Source organism: Phytophthora sojae, assembly GCF_000149755.1.
Source record: "Phytophthora sojae unplaced genomic scaffold PHYSOscaffold_5, whole genome shotgun sequence".
Classification (NCBI taxonomy): Eukaryota; Oomycota; class Peronosporomycetes; order Peronosporales; family Peronosporaceae; genus Phytophthora; species Phytophthora sojae.
The window spans coordinates 4,747,527-4,762,640 of NW_009258119.1; the positions used below are offsets into that span (position 1 = coordinate 4,747,527).

The window sequence follows — 15,114 nt, forward strand, 5'->3', positions numbered from 1 at the left end:
TTCCGAGCGAGATCGCGACCAAACTGCTCGGGCTCAGGTCGTATTTTTATCGCACCGACGTCCGCACTGTCCAATCTCGGTGTCACGCCGGCCGGCATCTGCCCCATTGCTGCGCGAGAGCCTGTAGCCAGACGGACTGCGGCTCAGGATGGTTCTGGCGGGCAGATGGTGCGGCAGGTGGCTGCGCCGAGCTGCCGGCGCGACCCGAGGCGATCAACGCACTCCGTCACTCCTGGATTTGCCTTCTGTTGCTCAAGTGCCTCCATTCCCCACCTCCCCACACCCCTCGATCATCGCAATGGACGCCTGCCTGCAGAAGTTCGAGACGAGCATGGGCTCCGCTCCGACCGCGGCCTCCTCGACCGAGCACGTGGCCTCCACGCCGCGCCGCGTCGCCCACTGGGACAGCAAGCGCGAGAAGTGCAACAACTGCGAGCTCATCTACCTGAAGACCCTGAGCCAGCACTCGGGCTTCTGCTCGGTCGACTGCAAGTCCAACATGGCGTATCTTCAGAAGGTGAACCACACCATCCGCGCCATGAAGGACGCGGTGGACGAGCGCCAGCGTCTGCAGGAGCAGGAGGTCCACCAGGAACCGGTGGCCCCCCAGCAAGGGCCGCAGCAGCAAGTCCACGTCGCCCAGCAGCCGGCTGCCAAGCTGCCGCCCAGCGAGGCGTCCCCCGAGGTGGACGCTTCCGTCCCCCACAGTATCAAGCACGTGCAGTCCTTCGCTGAGTTCGGACTCGAGACCCGTATCCTGGACGCCAGCAACGTCGAGTGGTCTTTCAGCGCCGTGTACTAAAGAGCCAAGAGCCGAGTGTAAAACTAAAAGCCCCTCACGATAGAGAATGCCACGTGAGATGTATATAAGCAAGCGGCATATAATAGAGCGCCACATAGAGATTTACATATTCAAACCGTTGAGCTCCTTCTCTTTCATTTGACACGGAGATCTTCAGTTACATACATTGCGATCTCCCAGCACTTTGACCCAGCACTTTGACGGACGCATTAATGACGCATATCAGGAGTCTCTGCTGGACGTGCGCAATGAGATTCGTTGCAGCGGTTCCTTTGGGCTCGTGCTGAAGCACGCATGAGGGTGCTTAGGTAGACGTAGGCACTTCACGCCCGAGCTCATATGTACATCCGGAGCTCGTCGAGCAGCTCGTGAAGCTCTCTATGAGCAGGGGCGTCGCGTTCCATTCCTGCTAGGAGCAGTCTACCATGTGGGTGACGATCCGCATGGCTGCCAAGGAGGCGAGGCACCGTACCGCAGCGCTGGCCGCAGGACGCGTTTCAGGCGGTGGAAGCAACAGCGCCGACGTGGCGAAAGATTGCGAGTAACGGATGGGGTGGGGAACTAAGCGCCCAGATGATCAAGGAACTGGCATAGCTGGGCCCGGCGACCACTGCTCAAAGCCCAAGATGCGAGCATGAGAAGCTCCAGGCTGGAGCTCGAGCGTCTCCACCTCGCCATGGCGGCTCGGCTCGGCTCTGGCGAGGAAGCGAAGCGCCAGTGAAATGCTGAAGGCGGGCAGGCAGGCGCTGAGTTCCGCGCGATTTCTGGTCCCGAGGCTGCGGATCTCTCGACACGCGGGCAGATCGACGCGGAGAGCGCGCTCGGTCTGCGCGCGCCCAGCTGCAAACTGGGCCGAGGACAGGGCGAAACCAAGATGAGAGATGACTAACGTCCGATCGCGCTCGCCGCGCCTGCGAGCGTTTAACTCTGTCCGAACTCTGGGTGAACCAGTCGCGCGCTGCTTGCGGTACAGCAAGAGAGAGCGAGAATCAAGGACGTCTGCGACGCTGCCGGCGCCAGCGCGTTGAAGCGCAGCTCGCCACGTCGTCGGGTGCGGCATTCGCGCCGGCCTGTCCGCTGCTCTGGAAAAAAGGTGAGCCGGTCTCGCCGAGCGAGCCAAGAGAGGGGTCCATTCCAGTGCCGCCTCGCTTGCTGGCCAATGCTCCTGAGTCTGCAGACGAGGCCGTTGCTCCGCCCTCGACAATGGTCTCTGCAGCCGAGACCGTTGCGGAGACCGTCAAACCCTGGCGAGTCATCATGCAGACGAGGAGGACGGAGGAAGGTCCCTCCTGCTTGGCGTGGCTCTCTTTCCCGGGCTCCGGCTGCGCCGCTCCGGCCAGAGCAGCGCCAAAGTGCCGGCGGCATGACGCAGCGCCTCCCTGCCGATGCTTACCGGCGAGGGAACGCTCGTCCCACACATGCCACGGAGATCTGCAAAGCGGTGGCATCAAGCCGTTCGCGGGGCGAGACACGGGCTGCACCGCTTGGGCCGTGTTTGCTGCTACAGCACGGTACAGTACAGGCAGCGAGCGAGACGTTCTGTAGCCTTCAGTTGCGCCGCGCTTCAGCCTTGGCCTGCTTGGTGAAATGGCTCTTGAGCTGGTCCATGCCACGATCGATTGATGAGAACTCTGCATGGTTTTGCTGCGGTGCCGCTTCATGCGCACTATCCATGGCTGAACTTCGAGATCCATGAAGCCTGCTCCTGTGCTGTGCTCTGCTCTGCTCCTGCCATGGCACTGCCATGGAGCCCAGGCAGGAAGCTCGTTTCCCAGGATTGGAGACGGAAATCTGCGACGTCGAACTGGTCAGCTCCAGCACCGCCGCTCCACCCAGCCCCATCCATCCTCCTCCTTCCCAAACTCGCCTCGATGGTCGAGTGTCGCTCTCGAAGCTCGAGTATTCCACGTGGCAAAGGCTCTGAGTTTTTCGAGCCAAACAAAGAGCGCCCCGTTGTCGCTTTTGTTGCTGCGAGCGCCGAAATTCCAGCGGCGGGAAGCGAGCCAGCTTCCAGTCACAGTGGAAGTTCCACTGCGTTCGCTGGTCATGACGGCGAGAGGTCCCGGATCTGTCGACGAGCAGCACACTCGCAGATACTTTGCAAATTCGAGCAGTCGTTGAACCAACTAACTCTACCGTACAGTGTACATGTAGCCCGCTGACCAGCAACTCAAAGATGGCTCAGACGCTGTAGATATGAGAGACGCTTGCTGAATGCTTCTTGGCGACAGGCAGCGAAGCTCTTGAAGCGATTGCTGCCCGTACACGAGCGCTGCGAGCGCTCAACGGAAGTGACAGCGATATGCGTGACTGCAATGCAATAGTCTTTGCTGCCGACTGGTGAATGCCACTCGCATTCATCGCTTCGAAAAACTAACTTCGGTCTCGACAGCCATCGAACAGTGCCGGAGCATACAGTATCCAGTATTCGAGTCGCAGTGTGTCGACATCCTCACTGCATTGAACTAAGTTGGCGACTCAGTACACCAGTGCCAAGCCTAAACCAGTCTACACGAACGATTCAACCTGTAAGCTTAGACAACAACCCCTTCAACCTCGAAGACAGGTTTCCCTACGGCAAAGATGCTTTCTAACCGGCCTAAATGGAAGAGCTCGCGCCGGTGAATAATCTGGTTGGCACTCAAATGTATCCAAGGTATTAAAACTGCAATGAAATTTATGCCTTTCCAGGATACACTTCTTCACGTTGCGTGTCAAGGTTGCCACGTACCCAAGTGTCTTTTTAGCCACTCAAATCACTCCAAGTTAATTCTCTGCACCAATCACCGCATCCTAACCAAGGTGGCCGCTGCATCATCGCCGCCAAGGTCGTGACGTTCCTGCAGCACCCCCGACACCCCCAGGACAGCCCGAAGAAGCACCGCACGCCATGGGCAACCCGCGCCATGTTATTGTCGACGAACAGGTGACCGCGCTGGGGTCCAGCGGCGCGACGACGGCCTTCGAGTTGGGTCTGCTGGTGGGCCAAGTGAGCTCCTCGAATGCTGGCGACTCCGTGCTGGCGGTGGTGCCCGTTCCGTCGGAGAGCGAGACCGGGGAGGCTGCGACTGCACTCAGCGACGTGTCAGTCGACTGGGTGCAAGAGGTGGCTCAGCAGGTCGACCGCTTGCTGCCCGGAGGTATCACCGTGCTGGGGCTGTACGTGGTTTCGGCTCGGGACGTTTCGACGCTGCTTGTGCCGTACCTGCGCGCCACTGCTGAGGCGGTGGCGCTGCCCTCCAACGTGAACGTCGGAGACAATGTCCACTACCTGGCACTTGTGTCTGCGAGCGGGGATGTTGCGTTCCAGAGTTTCTACGACGTGGCGGATGTCAACAAGACTCAAATGTTGCCTGCGGAACGCAAAACCCCGACGACAGACATGAAGTTCAAGCAGTACCGTACGCTGGTTGACCTTGACGAGCCCACCCCGTTCGTGAATGTCCCGCCAAACGCGGCGATGGCGGCTACGGAGGTGGTTGAGAGACGTATGAACGAGGTGGAGAAGCAGTTGAAACCGTTCTTCCGCCGGGTGGAAGACTCCATTGCCGTTCCCAAGCTCACGGGAGATACGGTGGCTCAGCACATGAACCTGCTGACGTTGACACCTCCCGAAACGAAGCAGTTTGTCGAGGATGTAAGTGGCGTACACCTTTTTAGTTTGCGTCCGAGCTGTACTAACGAAATGGTTTTGTGTCACTCGTGTTTTGTAGCCGCTGGGTGGCATCCACGGGTCTATTAGCTGCGTGGCTTTCGTGAACCAAAACGAACCCGAGGCGAACGAGGTGGCAGCGAATTACCTCAAGCGAGACTTTGTGAAATCCTTGTTGGTGCGTGTGGCGTTGGCTCGTGAGAGGTGGGCTGAGGACGACGAAGGTGGGCTCAAAGATCTCGAGAAAATCTTGCACATCAAGAATCTTGTTGCTGATCTTCTGATATGTGTCTACAGTTGAGCCCAACGCAGTGTTCAAGGAAGGTGGCACCATTCGTCTCGCGCAGCGCGGTCTCGTCCCGTGGCGCTCCGCAGCCGCGTCGAGTCCGCACTTTTCCGCAACGATCCACGTGTTCCCCGACGAAGACGTGGTTCAGGCGGTGAAGAATGCGCTCGAGATCCTCGGCGGAGGCGCTAACAACGACGCCGCTGGCTGGGCTGCAATGGAGATCGGCGGCCAGTTAGGCTCTCCCATGGATCTGACGTTCGGGGTTACCGAGTCGGAGCACTTCAAGTTCGTCTACTACCTGCTGCCAGTGGTCCTCGTACTGATCCTTCTGGTAGCCCAGTACATCATGTGAGGAGGACGTTAACCTAAAAAACATTGCGAACTTCATTTCTTACGAGGAATCTCGTTGCCTGAGTTTTTGGACTTGGTACTGTGCTGTTGCCGGCTTCATCTGAATGGATTATTGATGTACGAACGAACTGAGCTCGTGGTGTTTTTGCTGTGATAAGCTTGGTGTGTTGCATTGAACTTTTAGTTTTCTACAGATTTCTTGTATACATCTAGATCTACATCGATTCTATCCTCTATCGCGAACGCGTACTTGTGCGCGCGCGTTTAATACATAGCGCTGAAGGCCCACTCGACGTTGCTGGCCTCAAGAATACGGGACTCGAGGCCGAACTCGGCGAACGTCTTGCTCTCGGCCTCGACAATCTCCAGCTCGTCGTCCTCCGACGCCTGCTGCTGCTCGACCTCCTCCTTCTCCTCCTTCACAGGCTGCTGCTCCTCCTGCTTCTGCTTCTGCTGCTGCTCCTGCACCGCGTCCTTCATGGCGCGGATGGTGCGGTTGACCTTCTCGAGGTACACCATGTTGGACTTGCAGTCCACCGAGCAGAAGCCCGGGTGCTTGCTCAAAGTCTTGAGGTAGATGTGCTGGCAGTTGGCGCACTTCTCGCGCTTCTTGTCCCAGTGGGCGATGCGGCGGCGCGGCAGCCCGCGGGGTTCCTCGGCCTGCACGCGCGAGTGCGCGCTGGGGCGGGCCGGGTACGAGCGAGGGCTGCCGGGGGCGAGCAGCACCGGCTTCTGCTGCTTGGTGGCCTCAGCGGGGGCCGACTTGGCCGAGGTGAACAGCATGCTGCTGGCGAGCTTCTGCAGGAAGGCGTCCATTGTGACAGAAGGTAGATTCGAACTGTGAACTGTAGGAGGCACTTGCGCTCGCTGCGGCAAAAACTGAAGTGAGTTGCTAAGTGCTGAGCTGGCCGGCGGGCCATCTGGTCGAAACGCTGCCCTTTTTTGCTAGTAGGAGTGGCACAACTGCAGCAGTCGATACAAAGTCTGGCAGGGTTTTACCAGCCCATCTCCCTCTGGCTTGGGCTATCCACAGTGCAAGAGCGGCAACAGAACGGAACAAGGGACGAGGAAAAATGAAAAGCCGGAGATCAGAACAGGGGTAAGTTGCTTTCCGCCCTAGCCCCCGCTCGGGCAAAAGCACCGGCAAGCTTGCCTTCTGGCTCAAAACGGCTGGGCCAGCCATCGGCATTTTGACTGTAACATGGCTCGGCCTTGTCGTGTTGAGCTCGCGCTCGACGCCGCGAGCTCAATTCCACGGACATGAAAGGTTGCACGCTGCAACAGTACGGTACAGCATCTGTAGTGTAAATTTCGCTGGAGACAGCCAGAGCGCTCTATGGGTGTAGCGATATATTCCCGAGCTTTGGCAGCTCTCGCTGGCGTTCACCTACACCGCCGGAGCTCATGACGTTAGAATGTTTGACTAGCTCCTGGGAATTGATCTCGGCCAAAAAGCCCGTCGATACCGTTTCTCCGGGATTCCAGCTGCCGCTGCGCGCGATGAGGAGGCGAAAGTTTGCTAGCTTTCAAGTCGAGCACTCCCAGATGTGACTACAATTAGTCAAGTAAACTTTGGCAGAGCCACCCCCGGTATACCCGCCGAGGATGAATTGACGAAACAAGCCGCATTTATAAATCCATATATGTTCGTACAAGCTGTCGTCACTTAACGCTCCGTGCTCTGAGCGGTCGAAATAGGTCGCCCCGCATGGCGTATAACACTGCAGTACAAATGTAAATGTAGCTCGTGCTTACGAGAAGCCGTGTTTGCGGACGATCCTCCCATGCCATTGCCGGCTGTGGAAACCCGTCGTAAAACACCACCACTTGCATACATACACCCCAGTTGGGATCTAGAAATGCTTTGGTACTTTAGGCAAGATACGGTCTGACGACGAGAACTAACGTCTGGGGAGGTTTGGTTTGCCAGCTTACTTAAGAGACCCCAAATAAACCCGCTGGTACATGTGTACATGTACTGTATTGTGTGTTGTACCACAACCGCGGGCTGAAATGCGGCCGAGTGATGAAATGAAGGCTGTGCTGCTGAAATGGAACGGTCGTCTCTGTCCGCATCTTGAGACGAGAAGCAAGCTCTTGAGAAACTCGAAGCTGAAAGAGAAGCCGCCGGCTCTCCTCCTCCGCTTTACACTCCGCCGTCGATCGTTCACAACCTAATGTTAAAGCCGCCAAGGCAGCTCTCCTTTTCGCGCCTCGGGAATGCGACGTTTGCCGGTGCAACACTTTGAACTTTGAAGTGCAAAGTTGCTTTCGTCGTCGCGTTGAATCCACTGCAACTTCAGTTTTCAAGTCTGCGCCAAAGGTCTCGCAGGGATACGGAGCCCGCGGCGTTGGGTAATGCCGAAAGACTGAAAAGCTGGGCTTTGCCTCAGCGACGGCCAGCTTGCGACTCGCACCCTTCGCAACTTGCGTGGCGTTTCCTGGAATCTCCACACTAGTACTGTACGTGGCAATTTGTACATGTAAACCAACAGAATGACGCGTCGACAACCCCGGCACAGGCATTGTGACACCACCCCGTTCATGCCATGAATCATGGGCGACTGTGCATTGCATACGCGCTCCAAAAGCATCAGCGAGGACGACAACACCATGTGGAGTCTTCAAAGCGGATGAAGTGTTTCATTCGTACAGTACAGTTGGCAGCACAAAGTCATCCCCACGGGTTGCTGCATGCATGCCGAAATGCGAGGTGTGTAAGCTTATCACCTCAACTTGGGCCCCTTGTTTGGATGCCGCTTGGGACAGTTTCTCGTGCTTCCTATCCTCGTCACGACATACCGCTGCCTCGGCGCATATTTCAGCAGCACTCGATCGAGGATTGCTCGAATGGTATCATCAGCAAGCGGGCTGGGCGCCGGGCACGCCTGACTCGATCCTCCTGCCCCCCCCCCGCTTGTCGTAATTGACTCAGCAAGGAGTGGCGGTCATGTACCACTGCAGTTCTTGCAGGGTGTCCAAGCCTGTTGCGCTCTACTGTACCTTCATCTTGCGAACGAGCTTGATGACTCGTCCATTTCTGAAGCAGGGCCTGCCTGCTGCCTCGTCACTGACTGGGCTGATGGACTGCGCCGGTGTGCAGGCGCCAGGCAACGACTGGGTGGTGCAGAGTGCCCCGGCAAATGAGACAGATCGGCGCCGCAATGGCGGCGTTGGCGCTGATGAGTGTGTGATCCGGTGTCGTCGGGTCGACCGAGTTGGTTGAAAGCGCCGACCGACAGGGCGCCATCATCTTGAAATGAATGGCTCGCGAAGTGGCCTGGTGGCGGGCTCTCTTCGCCGTGTCTGTCAGCATGACGACCGAGTCCCTGCTTGCATCTCGCACTGTCTGCCAGGGCTGTACGGCTCTCTCGCTAAGAGTTGGGGGCCCCAACTTGGGGCTCTCGGCCAGAGTCTGAAGGGGACTGGGCGGGCCAACGATGCAGGCATCCCTGGCTACAGTACAGTGTACCATTCCCTCGCCAGGCAAGTCGCTTCATCGACGAGAGTAAAGGATACAGTATCCTTTTAGGTCTGCAGGATACTTTGGCTTCAAGCCACAGGGGTTGAAACTGAAGTCAAATCGGCACCCGCTTGCAGCGGTATCGACAATCAAGGGATCGACAATGGACTAGTGGCCCGACAGGTCTTTGATTTACGAGGTCGGCTACGCCGTCTGCTTGCTAACGCTACGTATGCACCAAGCGCCTACATCCTTCTCCCTCCCTTCCGAGGCTAAACGTCACCGGATATGCATGTCGGGAACATGAACGCAAGCAGTTCAACCGTGCCTCCCCTCCTGGCTGACTGAATAACTTGACTGCTGTCCGGCCAACTCCGCGGTACTTCCTCCTCTCGTTTTTCTTGTCTTTTTCATGATTTATCTTCTCGTCCTCGCTCGCCCGGGCTCGTCATTTATCACGCCGAAACCCACGGACGACACTTCCTGCTCCTTCGCTCCAAACCACACTGGACTCCTCAGCCCGCTTCCACGCGATCGGGCTTGCTCTCCGCCTTCGTGACTCGTTTCGATGCTCCTCCTCTTCGACCTCCTCCCTCAAACATGCCCCATAATATTGATAGCGTAGTGTGTTTGCCTTCGTCAAGCGCTCTAGTTGCTGGAGGGCAGCGAAGCAGCGCCGCCGCTCTGGGCAGTCATGTCATTGGCATTGTTGTCCATGTGGCCAGGCATCTCGCCGAACATGGGGCCCTGGTTCTTCTCCTTCTTGTGCTGCACTTTGAGGCGCTTGCGACCAACCTGGAAGCCATTCATGCCCTTGATGGCAGCTTCGGCCGACGGGGCATTGTCGTAGCTCACGAAACCTAAAGATACCAATAAAACCAGTCAGTCTGCGTAGCTCTTCTCTTACAGCGCGGGCTGCTGCCACGTACCAAAGCCACGGCTCCTTCCCGTCTCCTTCTCCACCATGATGCGAGCGCTAATCACGTTGCCGAACGTGGCGAAGTAATTGAAGAGATCCTGGTTAGTCATGTCGTTCGGGATGTGGAAGACAAACAGGTTGCATCCAGGGGGTCCTGCACGCAACAATACACAACACGCAATGTTTCCAATCACGCACACACGTGAAGCAAGTGTGATGATTTTCAACATTTAGTTTCATGCACAACACACACGATATACAGGCAGGCAGGTAGAAATGCACTCAATCATGACTCACCTTGGCCGCTCTCCGTGGTCTGGATAGGAGGGCCCGGACCCACGATCTGCGGCGGGTAACCTTCACATTACAAAGCAACGCGACGCAATGCACATCAGGAAACGTCCATACACATAAAGCCCTCTCTTGCCAACGTACCGTAAGCCTGCGGGAACGGGTACATGTAACCGCTGCCACCGTACGGGGGCGGGTACTGCATCGGCTGGCCGTAAGGCTGCGGGTATCCTCCGTACGCCGCGGCGCCTGCATCAATACACGCAACACCGCCATGGTAGGAAAAAGGATCAGCTTCACCGCTGCCACACCTAGCTATCGACGGACTGTAGTGTACTACAGCCGACACAAGAAGAGGATCGCGGACGCACCTTGCGGGGCCTGTCCGCCAAGCTGTGGCTGCTGGAAGCCTCCAGCCTGCTGCTGCTGCGGCTGTTGCTGAGGCTGCTGCTGCTGCTGAGGGGCGCCAGCACGAGGCAACTCGGTTTGCGGGGCTGTGAGCTCGGCCGGGCTGCAGGGCCGAAAGATAAGATACACAGAGGAAAGGTAAGCGCCGGACGAGGAGCTACGTTAAGAGGATAAAGAGAAGACGCACCGCTCCCACGTGGACTCGCCCGTGACGGCGTTGTAGTAGTACTTGCGGCCATTCGGCGCGTCGTGCTCCGACCACTGCGAGGCCGCGGGCGCTTGGGCCTCGCCGCCGGCGTTGGGATCCACTTGGTCGGCCATGGTGCGTGGCTGGCTGGTGGTATGCAATACACGCAAAATGAAAAATGCAGCGCGGGGGGCTACGGGGCTGGCGGCCTGCTGGCGGCCTGCTGGCGACTGGGCTGCGGGCGGGCTGGGCTGGGCTGGTCGACGACGACGGACGAGGCTGTGGGCGACTCGATCCGCTGCTTCACCCTGAGTTTCCTTCGTGCAGTGCAGAATATGGGGGTAGCGGGGAAGCGAGGGGGGACGATTCTCGCTTGAGTGCCTTTTTACCGCGTTTGTGTGACAAATGGTCACTCAAGCGCGGGAAATTGGCACTCAAGTGAGAAACGTCCCCCTCTCGTTCACGAGGTTTTCGGCCAATGGAGATGCTAGACGGACGCCATTGGCTGAAAAGTGAAACGGAAGATCGCATCCAACTTGAAGCTGCCTGCAACCGTCCTCGGCAGGGCCAACCAGTGCCATGGTAGGAATAGTACTCGGCTGTGGTCACAAGTATTGTACAGATCGAATCGCGATAATGAAGATTGGTAAGTAGCCGCAGAGTTGAGGGTCAAATTGTCGCTGTTGAACCAGGATTGAAGCACATTCAGCATGTGCATGTAGCGGCAACTTTGTATTGACGATCAGTCGTGTTTCTTGGCATAACAGAATGAAGGTCACCACGATATGCCACTGGGTCAAGTCGCTGTGGAAAGTTATCAAAATGAGTGGTGCATGTCAAAATATCTCCGGTATGAGCAGACTTTATAGAGCAAACGGTCTGCGGAAACGTCGTAGTTGCGATGTCGTAGTTGCCACAGACATCTTGCTCTACATGTAAAAACTCTGATTATACCGGAGATAACTTGACGTAGCTCTGACAGTGACAACCTGCGTCCAACGAACGCTAGCCTACGCCATTTCGAGTGCTACTCTCTATCACCCTTTCAACGTAACGGAACTTCTTTGTGCTTTGGTCCGTGCACCATAGTCTTCGCCGCCGCCCTCGTGCTGGAGTTGGCAGTGAAAACCTGAAACAAAAGACCCGCAGCAACGTGAGGGACGATCACGATGTGGTACGTGTACAATGTAAGCTGTTACGCTCGACTTACGCCTTTCATCTCAGTAAGAGTATACCCCCGTCCAGATACTCACAGCATCACATCGATCTTTATTTGAGCTTTTTTAGTGTCCTGCGGTAGTGGCTGACAAGTTGCTAGGTTGTTGCTTTGGGAGCTCAGCGAGCCGAAAAGAGTTATGCCGGATCTTGTCTAGAACAGCGCCAGAAGGCCGGCGTTCAGTGATTGATCGGGGACTAAATTATGCCCAGAGGTACATGCGAAGATCTCATGTACTAACAGAGGCGCGCACTCGTTGGATATGCATTGTAAAAGCGATTCTAGGCACCTAGGTCGGCTTCATTGAATGGCAAGATCGCGAAGGACTCAGAGGAAATACTTGCGTACGCGCTTGACAACAACTATGTTGCTCTGAATCGGAACCAGCTACAGCGGTAAATGATATTACGTTGAGCCAAACTGCGGTAACATCAGCGACTTGCTTAAACTATTCAAGACATCATTGCAGTTGCAGGATACACCGTCGGGGCGATTTATTGGCACAACGCCCCAACATTGCTGCCGTCATGTTGATTTATCAGGTTGCTCCTCATTCCCTGGGCACTTCGATGCTGTAATGCAGTAATTTACAGCGACCCTCCTGTGGCGTTGGAAACGTCTGATTCTTGCGCAGTACGCGCTGGTGTTCGACCTTCTGGCGTGACTGCGTCTTATAAGGGCGTTTGGTTCAACGTGCGAATGCGCGGCGGAGGGTTGTTGTCGCTATCTCCACGCAAGACGCATTGCTGTGTACCGTATTATAATACACTGGCCATCAGACTTGAGATCGTTGTGGATGAGGACCACACCGAGGCGGCTCTGCCCTGGGAGCTCTTATCATGCACGAACAGCGAGCCATAGTCGACAGGCGCATGACAGGCGCCGCCCGTTTCGCTAGTGGCGCCACGAACGCGATTGCAGCGGGTGTTCGGCCCGCGTCCACCGTGAAGCGGGGAGCTCGAAGATGGAGACGCCAAGGACGCCAAGTGGTCCAAGCCCGCGGCGCGGGCATGCCCATCAAACGCGTAGATTCCGCCACGTTTTTTAGTCTGAGAGACTAACCCATCTGGCGATTAATTCTACCCATAAACGAGTCAGTTCGCGGCTCGGCCAATCACGGAGCTCGAAAACTCGTCAGAAACGGAGCTTCAACCCTCGCGTCCTGACGATACCGGTACTGTATTGCCCCGGGACAAAAATTCGTGGGTGCAGGACAGACCCGGCATACTGGGGGCAAGTGTTCAGTCTCCGCTGGCCCAGAAGCCGGTAGAGGCTGTGAGCTGTTAGCACGCACGCAGAGAGAGAGACGGCATTCCCAGTTTTGCGTCGCCTCCCGCCAGCCTTCGAGGAAGCAGGAAGCTACTGCACCAGCAAGTTGAGGAAGGAGCTCTACCCCTCCCACCCTCGCTGCTGTTATCCCCCCCCTCCTTCAAGCAACTAACTACCCGCGATGGTGGCCGCCCGCAAGGTGCTCATCGTCGTCGGTGTGCTCGTGGTCATCGGTGTGGCCATCGGCATCATCGTCGGCGTCACGAGCGGTGGCGACGATGACAGCGCCAACACCAGCAGCGGAGAGACGACCTCCAGCAGCTCCGGCTCGGGCACGGGCACGGCGTCGGGCAAGACGTCCACGTCCACCAATGTGAGCGAGTCGGACCTGCTGACCAACACAACGGCCAGCGGCAGCGGATCGGTCAACAAGGAGCCGTCGAGCGACCCGGAAGAAGCCAAGGCCGCCCTCACCATGCTCGCCATTGGTGACTGGGGCGCCACGACGGACAAGCCCGGCTCGTGCTGCAACAAGTATCGCAAGGTGGCCAACGACTCGCTCGAGATGAAAATCGACTACTGGGCGCAGATCAACATCGCCGAGATCCTGGCCCAGGCCGCTGGTGACATCAAGCCCGTGCGTATCATTGGCCACGGTGACAACATCTACTGGAACGGTGCCGGTCCCGACGACATTGACTACCGCATGGAGACCACGTTCGAGAGCGTGTACGACCAGCCGGAGCTGGAAGGCATCCCATGGATCAACGTCGTGGGCAACCACGATCTCGGCGGCTCCGAGTACATTTGCGGCGACAAGGACTACAACTTCCGTGAGTGCGAGAGCACCGAGGAGATGCTCAAGTACCTGAACCTCAAGTTCTCGCTGCAGCAGGAGTACAAGAGCGCCAACAGCGACCGTTGGAAACTCTCGGACCACTACTACGTCGAGAGCGTCGAGGAGAACGGCGTGTCGGTCGACATCTTCAACATTGACACCAACTTCGCCGACTCGCACGGCGTCATGCAGATCTGCTGCCAGTGCTACGGCTACGTGAAGAAGAAAAAACTGAGCGAGAAGGAGGCCAAGGCTCTAGGCAACACGTGCAACGACCGCATCCCCGGTGACGAGCTCTGCGCTGGTGGTGACACTGAGATGTACAATGCCTGCGCCGACACCATCAAGCAGTGGTGGGACGACTCGCTTGAGCAGGTCAAGAAGGACCTGGCGGCCTCGACCGCCACTTGGAAGATCATCAACTCGCACTACTCGCCGCACTTCCACATGAGTGAGGACAAGATGAAGGAGTGGTTCATGATCACCAAGGAGGGCGGCGCCCACGTCTGGTTCAACGGCCACACGCACGGCTTCAACCACGACATCAGCAACTGGGGCACTCACTTCTACGAGAACGGTGGCGGCGGTGGTATCCAGTCCGAGACGTCGGGCATGCCCCCTGAGGTGGCCGAGAAGTATGTCGAGCACGCGTGGATTGCCGCCGGCAACCCGTACGGCTTCTTTATGCTGCACTTCTCGGAGGACTGGCTCAAGACCGAGTTCGTCACCTTCGACGACAAGTGGACGTTCAGCGTCAAGAAGGACGAGATCGTTAAGGGCGGCTATCAGAAGGGTCACTGCTGGCACGTGCCGGTGACTGTCGGCGCTGGCAAGGAGTGCACCAGCAGCAAGAGCACAGTCTAAACTCTGTAACCTCTTCATCAGCGCGTGCAACCCAGCTCGGCGCTTTTAGTGTTTGTAGAGAACTTCTTAGTGACCGACAACCGTCGTTCACTGTTTTGCCCAGCAATCCATCGAATCAATATCATTGCTAAACTCAACTCAACTTGTTAAATACTTAAACTGCGCAACTGCGCCGCTAGTCAACTAATGCCATGTCGGCATGAGCATCTGCAGGGGTCCTGGACTGCCCACCCATTTGGAGGTGACTTTGCCCTGTGCCACCTGGATGCGATTTGGCTCCGTTGTCAGCGAGGCTGTTGGTAGACGACGGTTGCTCCTGTTGGTGTTGATGCTGCTGTGGTGCGGGATGTAGTTGAGATTTCTCCGAGCCTGGATCGTGGTGCGGATTTGGGTGGATAGCTTTCGATGTACTGCAATGGTCGATCGTTCCACCCGACACCCTCTTGACGACCAAAGGCGAATCCTGCCTCCCACCTTCGTTCGTTTTCCCGTCCTGCCTCCCGTTCACCGGGCGGTTTTCCGTGTTTCCAATAACCTCCCCGTTCCTTGGCTGCACTTGAGTCTG

General features: G+C 57.1%; 6 protein-coding genes across 6 annotated transcripts; 3 read left to right on the forward strand and 3 right to left on the reverse strand.

Annotated features, from left to right (window-relative positions):
• Positions 1–252: 252 nt before the first annotated feature.
• PHYSODRAFT_561576 (hypothetical protein) lies at positions 253–802 on the forward strand (the record flags this gene model as incomplete). Its single annotated transcript, XM_009531303.1, has 2 exons — positions 253–628; positions 716–802. The coding sequence occupies exons 1-2, from the start codon at positions 299–301 to the stop codon at positions 800–802; spliced, it is 417 nt and encodes a 138-aa protein (XP_009529598.1). The 5' UTR covers positions 253–298.
• A 577-nt stretch (positions 803–1,379) lies between these two features.
• On the reverse strand, positions 1,380–2,850 carry PHYSODRAFT_302267 (hypothetical protein; the record flags this gene model as incomplete). The annotated part of the gene is made up of 3 exons (XM_009531304.1): positions 1,380–1,760; positions 1,846–2,593; positions 2,624–2,850. 3 exons carry the CDS (start codon positions 2,848–2,850, stop codon positions 1,380–1,382), a joined length of 1,356 nt encoding a protein of 451 aa, XP_009529599.1.
• Positions 2,851–3,692: 842 nt separating this feature from the next.
• PHYSODRAFT_360974 (hypothetical protein) lies at positions 3,693–5,095 on the forward strand (the record flags this gene model as incomplete). Its single annotated transcript, XM_009531305.1, has 3 exons — positions 3,693–4,439; positions 4,516–4,678; positions 4,752–5,095. The coding sequence occupies 3 exons, from the start codon at positions 3,693–3,695 to the stop codon at positions 5,093–5,095; spliced, it is 1,254 nt and encodes a 417-aa protein (XP_009529600.1).
• A 263-nt stretch (positions 5,096–5,358) lies between these two features.
• PHYSODRAFT_510103 (hypothetical protein) lies at positions 5,359–5,910 on the reverse strand (the record flags this gene model as incomplete). The annotated part of the gene is made up of 2 exons (XM_009531306.1): positions 5,359–5,457; positions 5,563–5,910. 2 exons carry the CDS (start codon positions 5,908–5,910, stop codon positions 5,359–5,361), a joined length of 447 nt encoding a protein of 148 aa, XP_009529601.1.
• A 3,295-nt stretch (positions 5,911–9,205) lies between these two features.
• PHYSODRAFT_346711 (hypothetical protein) lies at positions 9,206–10,678 on the reverse strand (the record flags this gene model as incomplete). Its single annotated transcript, XM_009531307.1, has 6 exons — positions 10,363–10,678; positions 10,139–10,278; positions 9,912–10,016; positions 9,774–9,833; positions 9,487–9,630; positions 9,206–9,417 (listed from the first exon to the last, which is right to left on the reverse strand). Exons 1-6 carry the CDS (start codon positions 10,494–10,496, stop codon positions 9,206–9,208), a joined length of 795 nt encoding a protein of 264 aa, XP_009529602.1. The 5' UTR covers positions 10,497–10,678.
• Positions 10,679–12,903: 2,225 nt separating this feature from the next.
• PHYSODRAFT_354835 (hypothetical protein) lies at positions 12,904–14,679 on the forward strand. Its single transcript, XM_009531308.1, has one exon. It carries the CDS (start codon positions 13,029–13,031, stop codon positions 14,547–14,549), a length of 1,521 nt encoding a protein of 506 aa, XP_009529603.1. The 5' UTR covers positions 12,904–13,028; the 3' UTR covers positions 14,550–14,679.
• Positions 14,680–15,114: the final 435 nt, after the last annotated feature.

Coding starts and splice junctions, on each gene's coding strand:
- PHYSODRAFT_354835 (XM_009531308.1), top strand. CDS start 13,029: ATGGTGGCCGCCCGCAAGGTGCTCATCGTCGTCGGTGTGCTCGTGGTC.